Source organism: Poecilia mexicana, unplaced genomic scaffold (assembly GCF_051168715.1).
Source record: "Poecilia mexicana isolate PSO_F unplaced genomic scaffold, ASM5116871v1 scaffold_14, whole genome shotgun sequence".
Lineage (NCBI taxonomy): Eukaryota > Metazoa > Chordata > Actinopteri > Cyprinodontiformes > Poeciliidae > Poecilia > Poecilia mexicana.
The window spans coordinates 9282764-9305390 of NW_028263383.1; the positions used below are offsets into that span (position 1 = coordinate 9282764).

At 39.3% G+C, this 22627-nt stretch overlaps 1 protein-coding gene, 1 non-coding gene and 1 pseudogene across 7 annotated transcripts in view; all 3 read left to right on the top strand.

The window, feature by feature from the left end:
• The window catches only part of ehbp1l1b (EH domain binding protein 1-like 1b), a 30460-nt gene extending 19875 nt beyond the window's left edge, over positions 1 to 10585 (top strand). For 2 of the 5 annotated variants that reach the window (XM_088012753.1, XM_088012754.1), the window contains 15 exons: positions 741 to 1205; positions 1394 to 1492; positions 4708 to 5361; positions 5984 to 6203; positions 6292 to 6440; positions 6562 to 6610; positions 6910 to 7234; positions 7573 to 7637; positions 7717 to 7759; positions 7881 to 7930; positions 8224 to 8344; positions 8476 to 8575; positions 8654 to 8727; positions 9178 to 9292; positions 9632 to 10585. In XM_088012753.1, the coding sequence (XP_087868879.1) occupies positions 741 to 1205; positions 1394 to 1492; positions 4708 to 5361; positions 5984 to 6203; positions 6292 to 6440; positions 6562 to 6610; positions 6910 to 7234; positions 7573 to 7637; positions 7717 to 7759; positions 7881 to 7930; positions 8224 to 8344; positions 8476 to 8575; positions 8654 to 8727; positions 9178 to 9292; positions 9632 to 9719 (2617 nt within the window). In that variant the 3' untranslated portion in view covers positions 9720 to 10585. Of the gene's footprint in view, positions 1 to 320; positions 588 to 740; positions 1206 to 1393; positions 1493 to 2286; positions 3790 to 4707; positions 5362 to 5983; positions 6204 to 6291; positions 6441 to 6561; positions 6611 to 6909; positions 7235 to 7572; positions 7638 to 7716; positions 7760 to 7880; positions 7931 to 8223; positions 8345 to 8475; positions 8576 to 8653; positions 8728 to 9177; positions 9293 to 9631 lie in introns of all 5 variants that reach the window. The other 3 variants (XM_088012752.1, XM_088012749.1, XM_088012750.1) reach the window with 3 other exon arrangements.
• Positions 10586 to 12103: 1518 nt separating this feature from the next.
• On the top strand, positions 12104 to 12175 carry trnae-cuc (transfer RNA glutamic acid (anticodon CUC)). Its single transcript has one exon. It is a non-coding gene; the product is annotated as a tRNA-Glu (tRNA).
• Positions 12176 to 12223: 48 nt separating this feature from the next.
• On the top strand, positions 12224 to 17777 carry LOC148155469 (CAAX prenyl protease 2-like; annotated as a pseudogene). The gene is made up of 8 exons (XR_015765312.1): positions 12224 to 12228; positions 12457 to 12559; positions 12748 to 12827; positions 13308 to 13390; positions 13496 to 13650; positions 13789 to 13860; positions 14900 to 15020; positions 15052 to 17777. The product of XR_015765312.1 is annotated as a CAAX prenyl protease 2-like (transcript).
• Positions 17778 to 22627: the final 4850 nt, after the last annotated feature.

Genomic DNA, 22627 nt, shown 5'->3' on the forward strand with positions numbered 1-22627 from the left:
AAAAGAAAAGTTCATAGAGTCGAGAAGAAAGGGGGAAAAGTATATTGTAAATTTAAAAACAGATTAACTTTGTTAATGGATCAACATTTTGTAACCATGTATGATTTTTTTTCCCCAATGAAAGAATGTTGTGTTCATTTCAATTTCTTCAACTTACAACTGTATTCAGTCATCCTACCGTCTACTACCAAGCATCAAGTTCTGTTCTCAAATGTCTTGCATATCTTTGTGTTTGCTGTAATCTTTGTCATTTTTCTGCCTGTTTCTCTTTTGTTCTCTATTTTCTTTTTTGGTTTCCTTCTTTTCCTTGCTTACTCCAGTCTGAAGCAGCCCTCTGTAGTGGAATGCTCCCTGTCAAACTCTGATACCTCAGAAAAGAAAGAAACCGCCTCGCTTCATTCACCCTGTGATATTGAATCAGAGGAGCTGAATAAAATAATGACATTAGAGGTCTTGACGCTGGCACCGCCTCCACAGAGGCTGTCTGACGCAGAGACTCCTCTATGGAAAGTCTTAGAAGGGGGAAGTTGCAAAGATACAACTGTACAAATCTCTGCTGAGGAGGGTGCAAAACCTTTGTGCAGAGGGTAAGAACTGACAAGGGAACATCTTTGTGCTTGCTTCTCTGCTTTATCCTCCCAGCCATGCTTTTGTTTGTTTAATGTGTGATACTTTGGTTTATAGATACTGTAGTTTAAAGGAAATATGAATTAGTATTCATAGCTCTCTCTGTGTTGCAGTTCATCCTCTGGAGAATCTACCAAGTTGGAAACTTTGGTGACACAGCAGAACCACACAACAGCAGCAGAAGAGCCAGAGACACATTTAGAAACACCAAAACCAGTTCCAGAGGAAATTAAAGAGCCTGAGAGACCCTTTGTGCAACCAGTAGCCCCTTCTGAACCTTCCCCAAAACCAGCCAGAGAAAGGACAGATTTGTTGCCCCCAAAACCAAAACAAGAGCTGCAGCAGGAGAATGACATCCAGCCACCAGATAAATCACAACTGGAAGGAGAAGACAAAGAGAAACCACCTAACGCTGCTGATCAGGAGAATCTTGTGATCATTGAAGAGCCGCTTCTCCATGAAGAGAACAAACTGTGGGCAGCTATGGAGGAGACCACAGCCGAGACGGAAGCACAAAGGGGGACGGGAAGTACTGAAAGTCCTGGATTGAAGGAGGAGGAAGAGGTTGTAGTAGGGGGGTGAGTCAGTGATGGTTGCTAGCATTCAGATGCAAACCTGCACTTACTAACATCGCTCCACTGTGCTGCCGCCTAACAGCGAGTAACTGAAGTTCTTCTTTCCATACTACCTGTAGACATTCATAAGTGAAGGAATTTCATCTGCAAAGTAAAATAAGTGTGTATGTTTGTTTTTCTGTGTGTGTTAGCACCCAGAAAGGTGCAGAGGATGATGTGTGTATTGCAGAAGAGCAGAAGGAGACATCTGCTGGCTTTATGTCAGTGATGTTTGGGGTGTTGCACCGAGGGTGAGTCTGCCTGCTGCTGCGGTCAGATTACCTGTTGAGGTGTGCCGCTTTGTGGACTGAAATAACAATAGTGACTGAATGTTTTTGAAGCTTTTTTAAACAGATTTCTGTTTAAACACGACCAGTTATGAAACCAAACCAGTTTTAAACTGCATCAAATGTAAGTCTGCAAGCAGCAGTAGCACAGCTTTATTTTATTTTCAGTATTAGTGATTTGTGAGAAAGAGACAGCAGTCTAGTTGTGCCTAATATTGACATTTCTACAAAAAGCCATCTAATTCTAAACTAAAATTAACTACAAATTAATTACTGTCTGTTGTGCTGTTCTGTGAACATCTGATCATATTTATGCAGAAATATGCCATATGCTTTCCTAAACCTATAAGAGATAATGTCAGTGCTTCATTGGTGATGGATTTTCATTGGTTCTTTTGTTAAATTCACTTATTCTGCTGAGAAAATGTTGCTCAACGACAGCTAGTTGCAGAGAACTTGCATATTTAGTTATTTTCCTCTTGAATTGGAGCTTTTAACAGCATTTGGAAAGTATTTTGATTGCTCCTGGCTGTACCAAAAGAGCAGTTCTCTCTATTAAAAATAAACCCATGTTTCCTTTGGGTTCTTCAAGCAGCATTGTCTGGAAGCAGACCAAAACAAAGTCTACTAAGGAAACTAATCAAGCATGATGTCTGGCTGGTTCTCTGTCGCTGAGTTCAGCTCCGGTCATGTTGCTGGGTCATTTCAGGGTGAGCTGTGTCTCATAGATTTCCTGTCTGTCATATTTTGCTTCTTAGCTATGAGACAATGGCCTCCATGCTGCACACATCTGCATCAAATGGTGCCAGTCAGGAGCCTTCAGCAGATAAACTACAGCCACTTACAAACACTTTTCAAAAAGATGATGCAGCGATCCGGTGCACCGCAGAGCCAGATAATGAGCCACCAAACTCTGCTGGTGTGAACATTTTACCTCCAGCAGCTTTCTCTGACTCAGCAGAAAGTCAGATGATGGTTGAAGACGAGGTCCCCAAGGCTGAACCAGCTCAGGGAGCAGTAAATATGACGCACGGACTGGGTCTGGTGGCAAGTCTGCGACTGGCAGCCAGCGAACAAGAGAAACAGAGAGAACTGGAGATGGAGAGACGAGAAAGAGAGGAAATGGAAAACCGTAGAAAGGCTGAAAGGGAGAAAGAAGAGCGGGAAGAAGCTGAAAGGAAAGAAAAAGAAAGACTTAAGAGAGAAGAGGCCGACAGGATTGAAAAGGAAAGATTAAAAAGATGTGAAGAAGAGAAGAAGGAAAAGGAGAGACTGAAAAGATTAGAGATGGAGGAAAAAGAAAGGCTAAAGAGAAAAGAGGCAGAGAAGAAAGAAATGGAAAGACTAAGGAGGAAAGAGGCAGAGAGAAAAGAAAGGGAAAGAAAAAGAAAAGAGATGGAGAAGATAGAAAAGGAAAGACTGCAAAGAGAAGAGCAAGATAAGAAAGAAAGAGAAAGACTAGAGAGAGAAGAGATGGAGAAGAAGGAGAGGGAAAGACTAAGGTCAGAAGAGGCAGAGAGGAAAGAAATTGAAAGAATAAGGAGAGAAGAGATGGAGAAGATACAAAATCAAATACTGGAGAGAGAAAAGTTAGAAAGGCAAAAGGTAAAGGAAGAGGCGGAGAAGAAAAACATAAAAAAGTTGGAAAATGAAAGAATTAGAATTGAAAAAGGGAAGGAAGACAAGGAGACCATTTTTTTCAGGCAACAGAGGAAACTTGCTGATGAGACAAATGAGGAAATACATAAGGAAGAAAATGCAGAGATGGAAAAACTCATGAAGGGATGGGAGAATAGAGAGGTGAAAACTCCTGCCGGTATTTTATTTGTTCAGAACCAAGAAAAAGGAAACAAAACTCCATCAAACTCCTGGCCGCCCCTGAAGAAGGCAGAGCTGGATGATATCGCATATGACGAGAGGCTACAGGGAAGCAATGAGAAGCACAAATCTGACCCCAAACCAGCCAGCAACATCATCCCTGTTTCTGCAAGTACATGTAGGATGATTGATAACAAAGCCAAAGACTCTGTGAGCGCTGATGTGAAGGCACAGCACAGTTCCAGTCTGAGAGCAACCAAGCAGGGTGCATCCAGACCTAAACACAATGCCATCCCAGTGTGGCTGCGAGAAGAGGAGGAGGAGGAAGTAGAGTATGAAAGGGGACAGGAAGATCTGGGCTCCATCTGGCTGGCTGAGCTGTATATGGAAGGAGAAGCAGGGCGAGTGAGGGGTGAGGGAGGGAGACATAGCAACAGAAATGGGTGAGTAACTTGGCTGTTGTCAGAAAGATCTCCTTGTTGCTTGCTGTTGTTCAGAGAGAAGTCTGAAGCATTTGTGGATGTTTCCTCATAACAACGTCCATCTCCTAGAACATTTACTAACTTATGTTCTTTGCATACTGAGGATTTGGGTGTTCTCTGTTAACTTTTTCTTACGACAGAATGGTGTCTGCATGCATTTATCAAGATTAAGTTAATCTCTATAATTTATAATAATTTCATATACATCCATTATAAAACAAGATGTGTGCTTCTCTTGCATAGAGGATATCAGTAAAGTATGGTTGGGAGGCGATCAACACACATCTCCAAAGCAGACTCCATGGTTAGCGATCCCTGTCCGTTAGGCTACATGCTAATGGGTTGTAGTCTGCAGCACAATCCAGTGTTGTGGGATTTTTATCCACCACAGCATCATGTAGGATATATGAATTTCACAGCACTATCACTACATTGTTGTCCAGAAGTTAGGATGCTAGTTTCCAGCATCAAACAGGCTAATGTAATATTTCTTACATGTTTTTGTTATTGATGGTCGGTTTAAATGTTGTGAGGGGCATTTATTGTTTAAGCCTTGTAGCATGGCTAAATAGGTGGATTAGCATGGTTTTAGTCTCTGATGCTGCAGATTAGCAAAAATCTGGCATTTTTATGAGGATATTTTTTGTCCACTAATGTTCTGGGAGCCTTGAAGATCATTTTAAACTAACAGCTTCTGGGTTAAATAGCAAAAGCTATTTGAAAGATTCTTAAGTTTTGTGCTTTTTCACTTGGGAGCATCAAAGTGACATCTCTTCTGCTGCTTGGATATGGCAAAGCATGCTATTAATGCTTGCTATGTTAGTCATACCTGGGACAGGCGGTAAATTTAGCTTTGAATTCTCCCTTTTTTATCTTTAGCCCAGACCACCCGCCTCCCGCTGTGGCCCTGAAGCCTGCATCAGCCCCCTCCTCTGAACAAGGTCTTAGCTTTGATGTGAAACAACAAAATAGACCTCACAGTCAGCCTCCTGACCATCGTTTTATGTCTCACATGAAGGAAACAACACAACAAATTTCAGACCAACAGTCAGTGAAAAAAAGGAGTGATGGAGTACTTACTAAAATTGATTATGATGTAAATGTAACAGAGTTTGCTCAACCTTTGGTGGTGTCTAAACCACCCAGTGGCATATGCATCAGTAAGGTGAACGAGACAAAAATGCCTGTGAATTTACATGGGAGTCCTGAATTGAAGTCTGAAGATGACCTGGAGATCCCCAGTTCAGCCAACAATCTCTCCAAAGAGCAGCAGCTCCAAGAGGAGGAAAGACTTTTACTGGCTAAGATTCGACAGATGTCAGGCGACACGTCTCCGGTCAGTGGGCCTCGAGCCATGAAAAGACTCATTCCCACTCCTGGTGATATTGACATCGATGTTATGGAGAAAGGAGTCCCTTCAAGCCCCCCCACTGACTTCACTGCTCACATTCAGCTCTCCATCATTACCTGCTCCAATGATCTGCAGGAAATAAGACTAAATGACACGGAAGAGCCACTTGTAGAGGAAGAAGCGTAAGTCTGTAAACCTGCGCTGCTCTCTGAAATCACCTCTATTATATAGAGTTGATGATTAGAGAGACTTTGCTTGTCTTCTAGTGTATCTACTTGTAGCACATTGCAACAATTCACTTTAACTGTAGTCATGTCAGATTAATTGTTTCACTGTCCTAAAATTAAGGAAAGAAAATAATAGACATTTTATTTTTGTCTTTTCACGCGTGAAAATGACTTGGTATATTCCTATTTTCGTGCTTTATTTTTGTGTGCAGATTGGTAACTTTGGCCTTTTTTGACTGATAAAACTTTTGTTCTTTATGCTGTGTACTTAAAACATTTTTTTTCACATTTTCGTGTATTTATTTCATAGTGTATATCTGGCTTTAGGCAACTATAATGCCAAGTCAGAAGAAAAATTCAGAATGCTGTATGAATTTTACGTCACGTTGTCTAAGAATCCCATCATTCTTCATTCGTCTTCATCATCTTCTTCAGCTTTTTCACCATTGCATGACTCCATGTCTTTTGCTTGTATCTCTTGTACCTCCTTACAGCAGGTGGATTCTCCTGTTTTTGGTTTTTTTCAGATCTCTGTCCCATCTGTTCATCATCTGCCTTCTGTCTTGTTGCCTTCTAGGTCAAAGCATAAAACAACTGATGTATCTGATGGTGGACCGGTGAAACAATCGTCTCATTCCAAAGACACCTCCAATACACATACCGTCATTTCCTCACTTCAGTGTGAGATCAATAATTCTCGGCTTCCAACATTACAAGAGGAAGAAACCCCCGAGCTCAGGACCACTGATCCATTTGCAGAGGTCACAGAGGAGGTCAATGGGAAGGATGACACTGAGGTAAATGGATCATAAACAGACACTCAAAAGAGCTTTTATAAGCCCATAATTAAAACTGAATTGCTTGTTTATTCTGCTTTTCCTCAAGGACCTTGTGAACTCTAGTCAGTCATTGCTCCAGTGGTGTCAGAGCATCACCAACAACTACAAGGGTGTAAAGGTCACAAACTTCAGCACGTCCTGGAGAAACGGCCTGGCCTTCTGCGCCATACTGCACCACTTTCATCCAGACAAAATGTAAAGCATTTCTACACTATCACTCTTGTTAAATCTCTTCTTTGAATGCACAGTTCATGGTTTAAATGGCTTTCATCTGTCTTAAATAAATTTTATTGTGCTTCTGCTTTTACCCCATCAGAGATTTTGAATGCTTGGTTCCTCATGACATCAAGTTGAATAATAAGAAGGTGAGAATGGCATCCATTCTTTAGTCCTCTGTGTAATGAGTGCAACCACTGCACTTAGTGTGTTAGTTTTTGAATCTGCTCTAAGGCAAAGGAAATTTAAAGCTATAATTGAAATTGAACTGAAAATTAATACATGCGACATCTGTCTGATTTTTGCATCTATAAGATGAATGTGCAATAAAATGCATGTAAGTTCATAACATGACAAAATGTATAAAGTTCTATACTAAATTTTGATATACAGAGCTTTTTTATTAATGACAGTTACGCTGCCCATTTTATCCGCTGTTTAACCTCAGGCATTTGACGGCTTTGAGGCGCTGGGGATCTCTCGTCTGCTGGAACCGTCTGACATGGTTCTGCTGTCCGTCCCTGACCGGCTCATCGTTATGACGTACCTCAGCCAAATCCGCTCACATTTCACCAACCAGGAGCTGAGCGTACTGCAGATCGAGCACAACAGCAGCCAGTCCAGTTACGGGCTCGCTCTGTCTGGTCCCGCTCCCACCAACGTCGACGCCGCCGCCTTCTGCATGGCCAGGCTGAACGAAGGTGTGAGTCTAGAGGAAGGAGGAAGCAGTGCCTTGGTGGTGCCACCACCCAGAACCAAAAGGACTATTAAAGGTACATTTCTCATTTTGTGAAGCTTTTACTTATTAGTTTTTGCTTGTTTCAGCCTCCTAACTTCAAAAGAGTGATGGCTGCAGCCTTGTTTTCTTTACGTCCTTATCAGTGCCTTTAATTTTTGCTGAGTAATTTTGAAAGAAGCCTCATTACGTGTTTCCTATTGCATAAGATTTATTAGAGTTAATTTCTTATATCTTTTGAAACTGAAATCTAAACATGTGTAACTTGGAATCTCAAAACCTTTATCAAAGTTTATGGAAAGGACTAACAAGTATATGAATGCCTTTTCTTGACCAGTAATCAGACATCTCATTGCTTTCGTTATCTTTTTGTAGCGGAAGAAACAAGAATCCCAGTTCCACCCCCGAGATCGGTTACCAAAGCTGCCAAATATGAACAGGTCACACTTCTTGTCATCAAATGAAAACTCTTCAAACAATATGCGACGTCTATTAGTGTATTATATTTTGCATTTGCAGGATGAAGATGCTTCATCTCCTACTGAAAATGCTAATGACTCAGGTAGGTATTATCTGGATTGAGTCTTGCTAGCACCTAAAATTCTGGATATTTCTTCCCACTTTTGACTGGATTTTTTTTTTTTTTGCTGCTCAAGATTTAATCTGTGTTTCTGTGTTTGCAGAGCTGCAGAGTGCAGTTGACATCCAGCCTCCTAAACAAGAAGAAACTATGGTCAGTTTTGTGTTTTTTATTTTTATTTTGCATAACAACAGCCCTTTATACAAAATCACAATAAATCTCTCCATTGCAGAATAAATTAGTTTTCTCCAGTGCTTCTGACTTCCCTCTAATCTCTGACTGTCCTTTTTCTTGTCGTCACTTTTCTTCTTTTCCCCTTCTTCTCCTCTCCTCATGGCTGCCGGGCCATTTTCATTTTTTTGTTTATTTGTATTTGTGTGTGTTTGCATGTTGTGTACATGCATGCAAATGTGTGTGTGTGTGTGTGTGATGGGACTTGTGGTCAGCACCTGCAGGACACCAGTCAGTACGTCTTGAGCGAACTGGCGGCACTGGAGACAGAGCAGAAGCACATCGACAGCAGAGCAGCAGTCGTGGAGAGACGATTGCGAAGCCTCATGGAAACAGGTTGGTTTATTTTTTAAATTCTTTCTAAGAGAGGTGGGAGTGTTCAATGTTCTGTTTTTCACAATGCAGGAAAAGGTTTTAATTTCCAGAACTCTTACATGAATTTACAAATTATTCTCTTCTGTTTGCAGGGAGTGATCGTGATGAAGAGGAGAGATTGATCCAGGAATGGTTCACTTTGGTGAACAAGAAGAACGCTCTGATACGCCGACAGGACAACCTGGAGCTATTGTAAGCGAACTGAAAATACATGTTTATATTGTAAACATTGAGTTTATTACAATCCCCTAATTTCTGACTGCTCTGCAGACAAGAGGAGCAGGATCTGGAGAGGAGATTCGAACTTCTCACCAGAGAACTACGAGTTATGATGGCTATAGAAGGTCAGTGTTCGGTGGAAGTTTTATTATATCTGTGGATCTGTGTCTTAGGCACTGAAAACAGAGTTCAGGGTAAACAGAAGATTAAATACACATGTACACATTTAGAATAAGTTATTCATAGCTAAGATTTGTAATTTTGACTAAATTTTGATTTGTGAACATGCAAAAGTCATGTCTGTCTCTACATAAAATGCTTGCATTTAGGGTTGTTCTTTGCTTGTGAAATTATTGGTGAAACGTAACAAGCTAGTTTTTTAAGTCATGTTTGTCAGAAATGCTGTGGGAAATGGTTCATATTTTTGTTTTTAACTTGCAGAAAGAGAAACTTCTTTGTTATATTAAATCAAAGAGCGAAGCATGTAAAAGTAATCGTCAGACATAATCTTGTTTTCAGATATCTAAAGCATTAATAAAGCAGTACCATTTGGCATTTTGCCGTATGTTTCACAGACTGGCAGAAGACATCGACTCAGCAGCAGAGGGAGCAGCTGCTCCTTCAGGAGCTGGTGTCTCTGGTTAACCAGCGCGATGAGATCATCAGAGACATCGACGACAAAGAGAAACGGTGAGTGGATGCTTTCAGTACGACCAGAAAAAGTCAAACAAACATGCAGCGTTCTACACAATTATTGACCACAATTTAGGTAAATAGGTTTACAAAAGGAATTGACTTTTTTGGAGAATGATCCTAAGACCGTTCTGCTTTTTGAATTTCTCTAAAAATGAACTTTGAAAAGTTTTTTTCTTTAAAATACTTATTTATTAAATAATCAATTTACTTTGAGGCCTTTTACACATTTTTACCTAGAGAGCCGTTCCTTTTGTGTAGCTCAGTCATCTCTGTGATTTTATCCCTGATTATTGAGAAATTGTTTATACTGAACTGATGTTTATGTGTTTGCAGTGCTCGGGAGGAGGACGAGCGGCTGGAGCGAGGTTTGGAGATGAGGAGGAGGAAATACAGCAATAAGGACAAATGTGTGTTACAGTGAAAAGGACAAGCACAAACTGCAGTTGTCATTGAATCCCAAAGTCCCCCAAAGTATTTTCTTTGAATGTTAAGAAAAAAATGAAACTACAAAGATATCTGTAGGATTTCAAGTGCCTTTTCCCTCCTAGAAATGTTCTCTAAGTCTGAAGCTGGAAATTGTTGCCTGAGTGTAATGTGTGTGTTTTAGTGGTATTATGTTTGTTTCTTTAATCTGTTCTTTATTTATTGAAGACGTGTGTCATTTTGTCATACATTTATTGCACTTCTGGTGTTTTTCATGTGTTGTGTAAATTTTTTTGGACATTATTCAGTATTCACACTCCAGCTGGTCCTCTGCTTATTTTTTATGTTGTGTGTCTCCTGTGCCTTAAGAGGAAGTTTTTGATTTATAGGCCAAAAAGCACCAGAGAATCTATCTGCTCAGGAGTCAAGTATGCAAAGAGATATGTTCTGTTGCAGGTGACGCTTTTATCTTTTCTGATAGTTTAAAAAAAAATGTTAGTATGTCAAAGCATTTCAGAAATTAGTATATTTTGTGATTATTCGAGCTGGACTCAATTCCACAAGGTTTTCAGTGCAGAATGGTTATTGACGCTTAAAGTGGTAATGCATCTTAAAATGTATCTTTTAATGTCGGGCCCTGGTGATTTAAGTCATCTGCAGCTTCTTTGGATGTTCTCATCTTCTTGACTGGTGTAAGTTAAAAAGTTTTGGTATTTCTGCATAGTTTGATGAATGCGTGCATGGTTTTTGATGTGTGCAGTTAAAACGGTACCTATCATTCAGTATGTAGATTCCAAATGTTGATTTCCATATTTATGACTGTTTTATTCATGAATGACAAATAAAATAACGTTTAAAAAAATAGCTAGAGATGTGCGAAGTCTTTTTTTGTGAGGTACACCACAATGCTCCGGACATAAATGTATTTTATGTACGAATCAATGTAACCAAAGCACAGATTGTAGAAATAGATAATATTAATAAAATCGGCCTACAGAAAGTTCACATTACTGTAATATGTTCAATTTTGTGCAAACCATCTCATTTAGGGAAATAGGAAAACGGTGACCTAAAAACCAGCCAGTCACCATACATACATTGGGTGAGAATAATTACTGGATAGTCCCATGGTACCTGCAGAGACACACTGCTCGGGAAGGGTAATCCATTTAAATTACTTTTGATTGATTAGCTCAAACATCTCGCCTTTATGGAGCTTTATGAAACAGCAGCATCTACCTCACAAGATCCAGCTGTGTGCAGCTGCCACACAAATACAGGAAGGCCTGTTCCATTGTAGGTCTGCAACCCAAGGCCTGCAATGGAAGTATTTACTTAAAAAATATATTAGTGTCTTAGAAAACGTTCTCAACCTTTATTACATGCTGTTTTTATTTTAATTATGTAAAGTACTTTGAAATGCCTTGCTGCTGAAATGTGCTATACAAATAAAATGTGATTGATTGATTGATTGATTGATTGATTGATTGATTGATTGATTGATTGATTGATTGATTGATTGTTCTATTATTCAGGAATGAATTTACTTTAAAATCTGTCAGAATTTGAAAATTGCTCCTTCTATAAGACTTGGGTTTAACATTGATTTTTCAGATGTTTCCGACAAATCATTGGAGAATTTTCTTGCCTGTGTTCTTTGCCTCAATGTTGGCTGGTAAGGCAAAAATGACTCAAAACATGTCTCAGGGTAATGCATTGAGTTCCACTACCTCAGCCATTATAACACTGTTTGTCGGAGTTTCGATCTACTTCTTCATGGGAGCCGGCGTCACGTCAATCATGCTTTGCCTACTACAGGAAATACAGAAGTAATACCTGTCAAGTCTCCCGTTTGGGCCGGGAAACTACCATTTTCTACCTCCCTTTCCCGCTGTAGTCTTGTTCCATAAGTACCACCACCACCATACCCTCCCTCTCTTACGTTAATCCGCCCCAACCCACTGGCGCTCTGACAGAACACCAGACGGCGACATTTCCCTTAACTGGTATGGTAATACATTGAAGCTCTTTGTAAATACTGTATTTAGTAAAGCATTGTGCATATTGTGTAGAGTCTGCCTATTGTGCCCGTAGAGTTTAATAAGTTTAGTTACACTTAACTTATTGAAGCAACATTACATTTCCTTCTGAAGAACAGGCTACCGTTACCATTAGCTACCATTGAGGCCTGCGCGGGTTATTGAGAGACTTTTGAGTGCTATGAGTGCTTGACTGGTTATTTCACTTTTGGAGCTTTTTACATTTCATATCCGACTAGGTATCACCAGAGGAGCAGATTCATTATGAAGTATATGCACATACTAACTGTAATGGGACACACAGAAGTGTTTTGGATTTGTATGATAGTGTTTTCATGCGAGCTCCCTGGTGGTCTAGTGGTTAGGATTCGGCGCTCTCACCGCCGCGGCCCGGGTTCGATTCCCGGTCAGGGAACAGTTTCTTTTTCGTTATAGAAACTATTACTTTATGAAAGATTACATGATGCGGTGAGATTATTATTATTATTTTAATCTATGTCTTTCTATTGCGCTTTAGTTAATCAGCTTCTCTGCACTAGGATCTTCTAATCTAATCTGACATAAAGGATCAAGCTTATCCATTCGAGCATGTTGACCCTGTGCTACTTTATTCATCCCTCTCCCGTGGAACTCATCAACAGCCATGCAGTCAGTGTTGTTCAAGTAGCCCGTCAATGAAAGTGTGTGTCTTTGAAGGGACCATCCAAGAGTGATAAAGTGTCACTCTGTCAGTGTAGGTCTGGTGTCTGCAGTGTCTCCTGCGTTTGTGAAGATGTGGATGCACTGGGCTGATATCACAGTGAGTAGACCTTTCTCTACCTTTGGATATTTTGGGGTTTGAAAGTTCTACAGGCAATTGATTTTCATTGTGATTCCTACATGCTTTGCTTTCCAGCTACTAATCATCACTACCCACAATACTCAGGTGATGAGATCCTCTGTTGAAATAACTTTGTATAATAAATAAAGTGCATCCTGCATCTCCAGGTTGAAGAGTCCTTGTGGGAGCTGATGGGAGTTTGTTTGAAAGGTTTCATTCCTGCAACTGGACTGTCTTTGCTATTGACCTCGGTAAGCCAATAAGTTACAACATGAACACTTTAAAGGAAAAAGTTTTGTAACAAATGCTTTTGTAATTATTTTATTCTTTCTGACTTAAATTCTAAAACTGAAACAATATAAAATTACTGAAACTGAACTGAACTCTTTACCATACAGATGAGAGGAATGGATTTTTATTGTGTTCACGTTGTCAAAAGTGTTTAAAAAGTCATTTTGAAAGTGTTTTCCAGCATCTGGTCACACAGATTTTGAAGGATTTGTTTTTAGATTGAATTTATGATTTATTGAGGCAGATTAAACATTTTAGATGTTTTATTTAATATAACTCTTTAACAGTATACTGTAACTTTATTTTTTTATTTGAGCTCCCTGCCGTGTTTAAACTACATACTAAAATGTGTGCCAATTTTTTCCCCTCATACTTTTGATCTTGTTGTTATTTATTGCCTGTGCATGTTATAAACATCTATATTCATTCTGCCTAATAGTTTTTTTTATCTGGGGCCCCTGGTTCAGTCTGCTTTGGACAACTCTGACGGGTTCTCTGGGGAACTTCACTCTGCTCTGGGTATTTATAAGGTTCTGTTAGAGAAATCTGATGCAAAAACTTTGACATATGTGCCGGCTCTGCATTAAAGGTGATCACTATCTCCTGACTAATGTATTTTCCCAGATGTGCAGAGTTGGAGGATGTGCGTTAAAGATGCAGCGTGGCTCAGGAGCCAGGTAGTGGCGCCAGTGACGGAGGACGGAACATGCTGCCGATGTTGGTGCCTTGCACTGGAGCCACAGCTGTTATCTTCATTGCGCCTCTGTTCTTTGGTGTTGGTATGACAGGAAACTTTGGGGCCACAATGACATCATACTCTACTAAAGCACGGCAAAATGCACCAGTTGACCTGCAGGAGTTTTGCTGTTCCTGTTATAATGTTTGCAAACTTTATCTTAATTGTACTCTCGTTCTAGCTCTTCTTCACCACATCATAGAGCAGCTTCACCTTGGAAAGGACAAGGTGAGTGCCATCTTCCTGGGGGCAGGTGAGATTATTTTCAAATAAACTACATGTGGGAGGCGACTGATGTATGTATGTTCATACAATAAATCAAATCCCAGTGAAAATCAATCTGACCTTATGAAGACACTAAATGCTATCTATGCGCTGTGTATGAAGAATACAGTAGTATTACACCTAAGAAAACATTTATAAATTACAGTCTAGTAAACTATGTTATTGCACAATACCAACAGTTGCGTAAATGAGAGGTAACAGAGACAGGGAAACAAACGTTGATGCATTTTGGTGGAATTTTATGTCACATTTGCACAAAGCAACTCAGCTACTATTTTTAAAGAGGAAGGAAAATTATTTATAGTATTGATTTATTTTTCTTCTACACATGAAAATCTCAACAGTGTGGTGTGTTCATATCCTTTACATTACATATTCTACGGAGGTACCTCTCACATCTAGACTACTTTGCTTTTCTTTTGTTTCTGTAAAACAACTCCAGCTTGTTTAAAACTGGTTGAAACATAAATTTTTAAATTCTACCTAGAATTCCTGATTGGACTTAGTTGTAGAGTTTAACTGAGCTAATCTAACACATGAAAATGATTTAATTTTAACCACACCACTGTTACGTTGGCTTTATGTTTGGGATTGTTGTGATTGTTTAGATAATTCAACTTCAAATCTGCTTATGCACCAGTTGACAGTTTTCCTGTCTCTGCTGAAGAAAACATCCCCACAGCATCATACTGCCACCATTATGTTCAGTGTAGGTGATGCAATGTTAGTTTTCCACCAAAAATAGCTTTTTGTAACAGGATATATTGCATTAAGATATTGCAGATAATGCAGTAAGAAGATCAGAGAGAGGGGATTGAAACTGAATGCAAACACTACCTTACAGTTTTTTACTAGAAGAAAAAGCTGAACTTTACTTTCACTTTGCAATAAGCCTGACTGTGTGTTGGTCTGCCATAACATTTTAAACAACGTTTTTTGTGACAACAGTCAAAGAGTATGAATGCTTTTACAGTTTGTTGATTATTCATTGTAGTTTTCCATTGCAGGGTTTCAGTTTTTGTACACAACTGTGTTTGGTGTCTTTGCTGCTTTTATTTTCCTGAGAACTGGGAAGAGGCAAAAATACACATTCATCCTCTAATAGCGCCATCTCGTGTTCATATGGTAGTTTCACATGTTGTGGTCTGTTCTTCCCAAGGTCATATTCATTCTGCAACAGCCAGGGTCTCCCTGACACTGGTTCTGCTCTGAGCCGCCCTCAGCGTTCAGCCATGCTGATCTGCTATCTGACTGGAGTCCTGCTGTTTCTGGTGGTGCTCTTCCCCTTCACAGACCCCTTCCTCTATGGCTGTCTGCAGCCTCGCCGCCTCTCAAGCATTGGAATGTTGATTGAGAAAAGTCAAATACTCAAGAAAATCATGAAAAATAAAGGTTTGAGATGGATTTTAACTTTAATATAATTTTTTTTTCAGTCATGATTAGGACTTTTCTGAAGTGCGTGCATGATTTTTGTGGGTGGCAGGAGAAAGATCCCAGTGCTTCAGACATTTCCTGCATGGTTCAAAAATATTTCCTACTGTATGAAACTTAACACCAGCACAAAACTCCCTGGCTACAACAAAGTAGCAGAAGCGTGCATGAGTGCAAGCATAGAAAACCAGATGGAATATGGTGGTGAAGAAGAAAAAAAAAGCAGGCAATAGAGGACACGATCACAAAGAAAGACGCGGAGGCAGGCAAAACATGCAGACATCGTTGCCAATAAATACACCAACAGAACCAAATTGGAGAGAGACAGCTATTTAAAATCATGTTTTTAAATCAGACAAGGCAATGAAAGCCAGAGGAAGACTTAAACAGAGAGGAGTGGAAAACAAGTGGCTCCAGCCAGAAGCAATAAGAAAAGGTAGAGTGGGGGAGCGCAGGGATAAAGATTGTTCTTCCCTGGGGAAATTGAAAATGTGGAGTAGCAGAGCAGAGGAAAAGGGAAAGGTCATGCAGGGTATGTTGAAATGTCTGGGAGGTGAAAGGTTGTGTTGAAGCTCCACATTTATGAGGTAGGTTTATAAGTAATAAAACCTTTGCGACGTAAAATTGGGCAAACATCATAAATTCACATGTATATGTCTTTTCTTTTTCTCCACAGATTCCAGATGCGTTTTATTTCTTGTCTTTTTTTTACAGTTTGTAGCTGTAAACTCTGGTGCTCATTTTACAATATTCAATTTCACTTGACCTACTTTGTAACGTCTGAATGACAAATGAAAGAGGAATACACCAGCGAAGTCAGAAATGTGAATATACGTTTGCTTCATGGTACAGCAACTTCACACTTCACTACAGCAAGTTTGGATTGTGAATTTTCTCCAGTTCATTCTGTTAACATTGGTTCTGTATCGTTTTCTTGACACACAGCTGTTACTAAAACGTAAAGCTGCATGAAGGATGCATTCCTATTCACATGGTTCATTTACTGCTTGGAGCCAGATGTTCGTGAAAGAAGTAAAAACAAAAATCTAGTTTATGGATACAGAGAATGCAGTGTTAGAAGCTCAGGGTTAGCCGATGAGATCATTCTTGGTATCAACAGAAAATGTTAATCAAATTCACAGAAGTCACATTGCTGTCAAAAAAAGCTGAAAATTTATCAATTTATCTCCAACTGTGGTCAAAAATACAAAGTCACACCAAGAAGATCAGACTAATGGCTTGTTTTTTCAGAACCATGTGTCCTGGATCCAGATTTAAAAGCAGTGTTGTTCCTTGCACCATTTCACCCCATTAAAAAGCAGTTAAAAAGTTTTAACTTTAACTCACCTAATCCCAACTTTTGCAGCCGACTGTTGCATGACCTAATGCATCAGGATAGGAGTTAGACAAGATCAGAAAATATGTTTTGTTTGTTTTTTTTTTACGACTAAAGACATACTGAGAACAAACTAATCTCAAAACGGTGCGCGGTGTTCTCAGTCTTCAATTTGAGCTTGGTTTCAGGCCCACAGAAGGCACGTAGGCTAAGAATGAACAAAGGCTAAACAGCTCGGTAATTATTTATTTATGTGTGTCTCATTTGAGGTCAGATGTACTTGAATGTGTCTGGGATGTGTGGGTTCATGTTTACAGAATGAACAGTGCATCGGAGGTTCAACGGCTTCTAAAGAATGCGTTAATCAGACGTCTGCAAGGCTGCAAGCAAAACAAGGTGGTTAAAAATATTCATGAACTCAGATCATGATCAAATAAAAGAAAAAAACAGCAGCAACAACAAGAGTTTACCTGGCTAACAAATGTTTTTGAGTTTTATATGCTGCCTTCTAAGGTATTTTCACCCTCTGAACTTTTCCAAATCACAATCAAAAAGCTTTGATGCTTCAAATTGAGACTTTGAGCTTGAGTGAAATGTTTATTATTTTTTGTTCTTGTCTTCAAAATGTCCTCAGTTTTCAAGACCTATCATATATTTTCAATTTGCAGGTCTGATTACACACTGATTGTTGTTTAGCTGCAGCTTAAACCTCCAACCCTCAGATCTGACATTTTATGATTAATGCTTTATCCAGTATTATCTTGATTGTATATTTTCAGAATGGTGTGTTTATATGTTGTTCATAATGTAAGGTGTAAGTGTATTACTGTTTACTGATTTCCCGTAGCAAACCTCAGAGACCCTCAGAGCAGCTGGGTTTATTTTGAGGTCAATTACCCATTACCTCAACTGTGTGTAAAATTTGCTGGATTTTATTGAGCGGTAAAGATGCAAGATAAAGAAAACCCAATTACAAATGCATGCCACCTTCTTTCACAATTCTAACTGAACAGGTTTAAAAACCTTGTGTCCTTTTTTGCTTTCCCTCACAAATATGCAATAAAATCTTTTCTAGTAACATAAAATCCAAATAAAATAAACTGAAATTTGATGCTTAATGAGTTTCACTGCTTTTGTACAACACTGTTACTGTGCATACTCCAGGTTTACCGTTTCAGTTTCTCATTTTAAATATGAGGACTAAAAGTCAAGGAACTTATCTACAAGGCTGGAGAGTTCTTATTTCTGAGCTGATGTGAAGAATACCAAGAGCAGCTCTGGTCACAAAATCACTTCTTTCCCCTCTGCTCTGCTCTGTGAAACGCTAGAAAGGGTTTGGTCCAGTGGGGATTAAGGCGGCTGTTCTCTTTATTTATTCAAAGTCAGGCTGCTGATCTCTCATTTTGCTCCCTCTCTCCCTCCTGTTTAATACATTTCAGCTCAGTCACACTTGAAGTCTTTCCATTCCAAGAAAGTATTCAGCTGCTGGCTGCTTGAATCTTTCGAGGGGGACAACACTGCTGCACTGGATCAAGCTTGTCAGCACTTTTCCAAGATGCAACAGCCTTACCTGTTTGCTCCCTCTGTGATTTTCCCAGATAATTATACAGCGATAAAGCCCAGCAGCCTCAGTGGCCACCCTCTGAGCTGGTGTGGTGGCCTCTGCCTCCCAGTTGGACGGGTGAAGGAACTAATGGGGGAGGAAAAGAAGACCCTGTTATTAGACGTCCCTGCACATAACAAGTCTGCAGAAGATTTTAGCATTGCGTTTAGGGAGTAATTTACATTCTTTTGCCGATGCAAAGTCAGGCAGTTTATGGTTTCTTTTTCCCCCCATGTTTTTTTTCCCCCCCAAAATGCTTCATTAAAAAAAAAAGAGGCACACAGTGGAAAATGAGTCCCAGTCATACAGGGGATGTGGAGATGTGGTGCAAAACTTAAAGTTCAAGTGAAACGTTGGAGAAAGAATGGCAGGAAACGGTTCAGAAATAAGCCAGACAGAAACACGTCGGATGCCTTTCTGTCTCTTTGCTTCTCTGTGAACCTTTTGTGTCCTGATCCTTTCTTGTGGAGCTGACATCCTTTCTTCTCACTGTTAATGCATTTACCATCGCAGACACACACACACACACACACACACACACACACGCAAAATAGTCTGAAGTGCTGTATGATGATAGAAGTGTCATGTGTCTGTGCAGATCTACAGTATGTGCGCACGGCTGAGTCTATGGAAAAGTTGAGCCGATCATCTGGTAAAGGAATAATCTGTCAGGAGTCAGCCTGTCCGTGCGCTCTGTCCTTCATCCTTCGGTCTGTTTGTTTGTGGTTCGTCCATGTGGAGGACAGCTGAGAGCACTTTATCTTTAAAGAGAGCAGTTATGCTATGTTTTCTGTTTGTTTCTTTCAGTTTTAGATGGCCCTTATGTTATGGTTGAGTAAAAAAAATGAAAGACGATAATAGATTTTCCAAACTATCTGTCAATTTAAAAACCTCAAGTTTTTCCATGGGAGCTGTGCTTGCACTGGGCATCTCCCAGTGCTAACGTGAGTCAGACGAAGCATGCAGAGTGCTCATTTTCACTTAAAATCCTTCCTTTAATATGGATTTACTTCTGCGTGATGACATACAGAACTGTCCTGACATTTTCAGTTGACTGGTTCAGTATTTTTTAATTAATCACTGTACACTCAGGGGGTCGCTGCAGTCATTCCAGATGTTTGTGTCAAAGATTTGTTGATAGTCTGGGTGTGGATTGAGGGCATTCGTGTCTGCAGCAAGAGATGAAGCATATGGACTTTGTAGAATAAAAGTTTGATCTCGTTCCCCTCAAAGAAATCACCCAGTAAGCAGCGGCTCATATTTAGCCATAATGGAGGCTGCTAATTGCTTCAGTGTGTCCCTGTGTGTTTGTCTGTGTGAGAGTAGGCAAATACTGATGGGTTCTGCTGAATTTAATACGGCACAGACACTTCCATATGCACAAACAGTGTGAGTCTGTGATCAGCTAACCCAAGACTGCAATGTAATAACAGACCTTGACATTAGTGGGAAGTTAAGAGGCATCAGGGACACAGTTCTCCTTTTTATTATCACAGCAAAGACACTTTGTGAAGGTCAGTCCCTGCAAACAGTGCCGTTTTTTTTTTTTTTCCAAAAAACCCTTAAAAGTGTGGCGTTATTTTGCTCTGTTTTTTTTTTTTTCGCATTAAAATAAAATCCAGTGCAAACAATTACCTTTGTGATTCTTATTGGTAAATAGTCATCCTGTGTGATTTAATCTCTGTATAACTACAACCATTCTGTAAAGACCTCAGAAGTTAAAGAACAAAATAACATCATGAGAACACAGCAGACTGCTCAGGCCGAAAGTTGTGACACCATTTAAAGCAAATATTCTTGAAAGCACAATCAACTTGGTGGTGGCAGCATCATGCTGTACAACTAAACTAAACTAAACTAAACTTTCTGTTTAGTTTAGTTTAAGCATGGTAGCATCAGATGAGTGTTTAAGTTAAACATAATGACTTCACCCTAAATAAAATCTGGCTTTAATTCCTGCATATTTACTCAAAATAAACAGTAAATTATTTTGAGTAAATAATTTACTCATTATTTACTCAAAATAGATTAGATTTGAGTTTTATTTTTCTAAAACTCAAATCTAACCGTACCACAGATCTCCACTTAACCAGGAAAATATCTTGGCATCTGTTGGATTGGTTATGGATTTTTACACAATTTGCAGACAGTTATTATGTGCATTAAAAGCACGTTGGCATGTTTTTTCTTTACAGCTGTTACTAGGTTAACAATTTGCTCCCAGACATGAGTGTTTAATTTGGAGTGGGGATCAATATTCCACTTCACATTCTATTTTTATAAATTCTGTAATATTGTAAAGTATGAAGGATCATCTGGTTTTGATTTATCCGTGTTACCAAATACAAACCTAAACAATGCAAAACATATGGGATGGCATTGAGCAACAGCTGGAGTTTATTTATATTGGATAAAATAGTGAGTGTCAGCATGCTTGGACAAATATTACGCCTGTTTTGCATTATCAGAGAGATTCTATGCTTGAATCCAACTGAACACATGAGGATAAAAATCACCTTTAAACATTAAACTTATTCAGTGCCAAAGATTGACAATATAGTATAAAAGGAGGAAAAAAGGCAGCTCACTCATCAAAATAAGAGCTCCTCTGATTTCTATGTTTTTTGAAAGCATATTTTCCAAACTTTAAGTTCTAGTATTATATATACTTAAATAGTCTTTTAAAATGCAATTACTATGAAATACCAAACCCTTTTGGAATTAAATAAAACAGAAATGAAGAAACAAGACTTCTTTGCTGCTTTCCAAACAGGTTTCAGGCTTGTCATCTGAGTAATGTCTATTCATAAAGTATCTATAGCTGCATTCATACACTTGCAGATTCCAAAATAATATGCCAAACTCAGGCCTTATGGTGGAGGAAGCACTGGACAATGTGGAAGCAAAACACAGAGATAATTGGGTTGAGAGAAAACAGACTGGACCAAATCATTTGGAACATTCAGAAATCTGAAAGTATGACAAGATACTCTTATTTCTTTATACTCCACATCTGTGTAGACTTGAAAAATACTGAAATGTAATTCCAGCTTTTTCACGGGGAAACCTGAAATATACACTAATTGATCTAAAATGGATGTCTTTAAAGGTTCGTTGAACAAATTTTATGGCCACAATGACATTTTAAGTGAGATTGTGGGTTTTTGTTGTTGAATTTTATTCACTGTTTATGAGTGTAAACTTACACCCAGACAGCCATTAATGAGTCTACAATAGCTACTTAAAAGCTAAATATCAGAAGCAGGACAAATGAGGCCATAAAGAAGCCACAACAATAAAAATATAAAATCTTACTATAATAAACAGAATATTAGAAAATAAACAAGGAATTTACAGTGCCATGCAAAAGTATTTATGTCCCTTGAACTTTTCCACATTTTGTCACATTACAACCTCAAACATAAAAATATTTCATTGGAATTTTATGTGAAAGACCAACACAAAGTGGTATCCATTGTGAAGGAGAAAGAAAATTCTGCATGATTCAAAACATTTTTTACAAATTAAAAAAGCGAAAAGCGCAAAAGCATTCAACCCCCTTGAGTCAATACTTTGTGAAATTACATTTTGCTGCGATTACAGCTGCAAGTTTGTTAAGATTTGTCTCTTCCAACTTTGCAAATATAATGACTGAAACTTTTGCCCTTTCTTCTTTGCCAAACAGCTCAATCTCAGGCAGATTAGATGGAGAACGTTTGTAAACACCAGTTTTCAGCTCTTACCACATATTCTCGATTGGGTTTAGGTCTGGACTTTGACTGGGCCATTCTAACACATGAATATGTTTTTGTTTTAAACCATTTCATTGTAGCTCTGGCTTTATGTTCAGGGTCGTTGTCCTGCTGGAAGGTGAACCTCCATCCCAGTCTCAAGTCTTTTGCAGACTCCAACAGGTTTTCTTCACACATTGCTGTATTTGGCTCCATCCATCTCTGACCATCTTCCCTGTCCCTGCTGAAGAGAAGCACCCCCAGAGCATGATGCTGCCACCACCACATTTGACAGTGGGGATGCTGTGTTCAGACTGATGGGCAGTGTTAGTTCTCTGCTGCACATCGAGTTTTACTTTTGGTCAGAGCGTTCCATTTTGCTCTCGTCTGACCAAATCTCCTTCTTCCAAATGTTTGCATTTGGTCCACAGTCACCATGGGCCTCTTGGCTGCATCTCAGATCAGTGATCTCCTTTTTCAGCCTGTGAGGTTAGGTAGACAGCCTTGCCTTAGTTGGTTTACAGTTGTGCCAAACTCTTTCCATTTCTGGATAATGGATTGAACAGTGCTCAGTGACATGTTCAAAGTTGGGAAATCTTTTTATAGCCTAAACTTGCTTTAAACTTCTCCATGA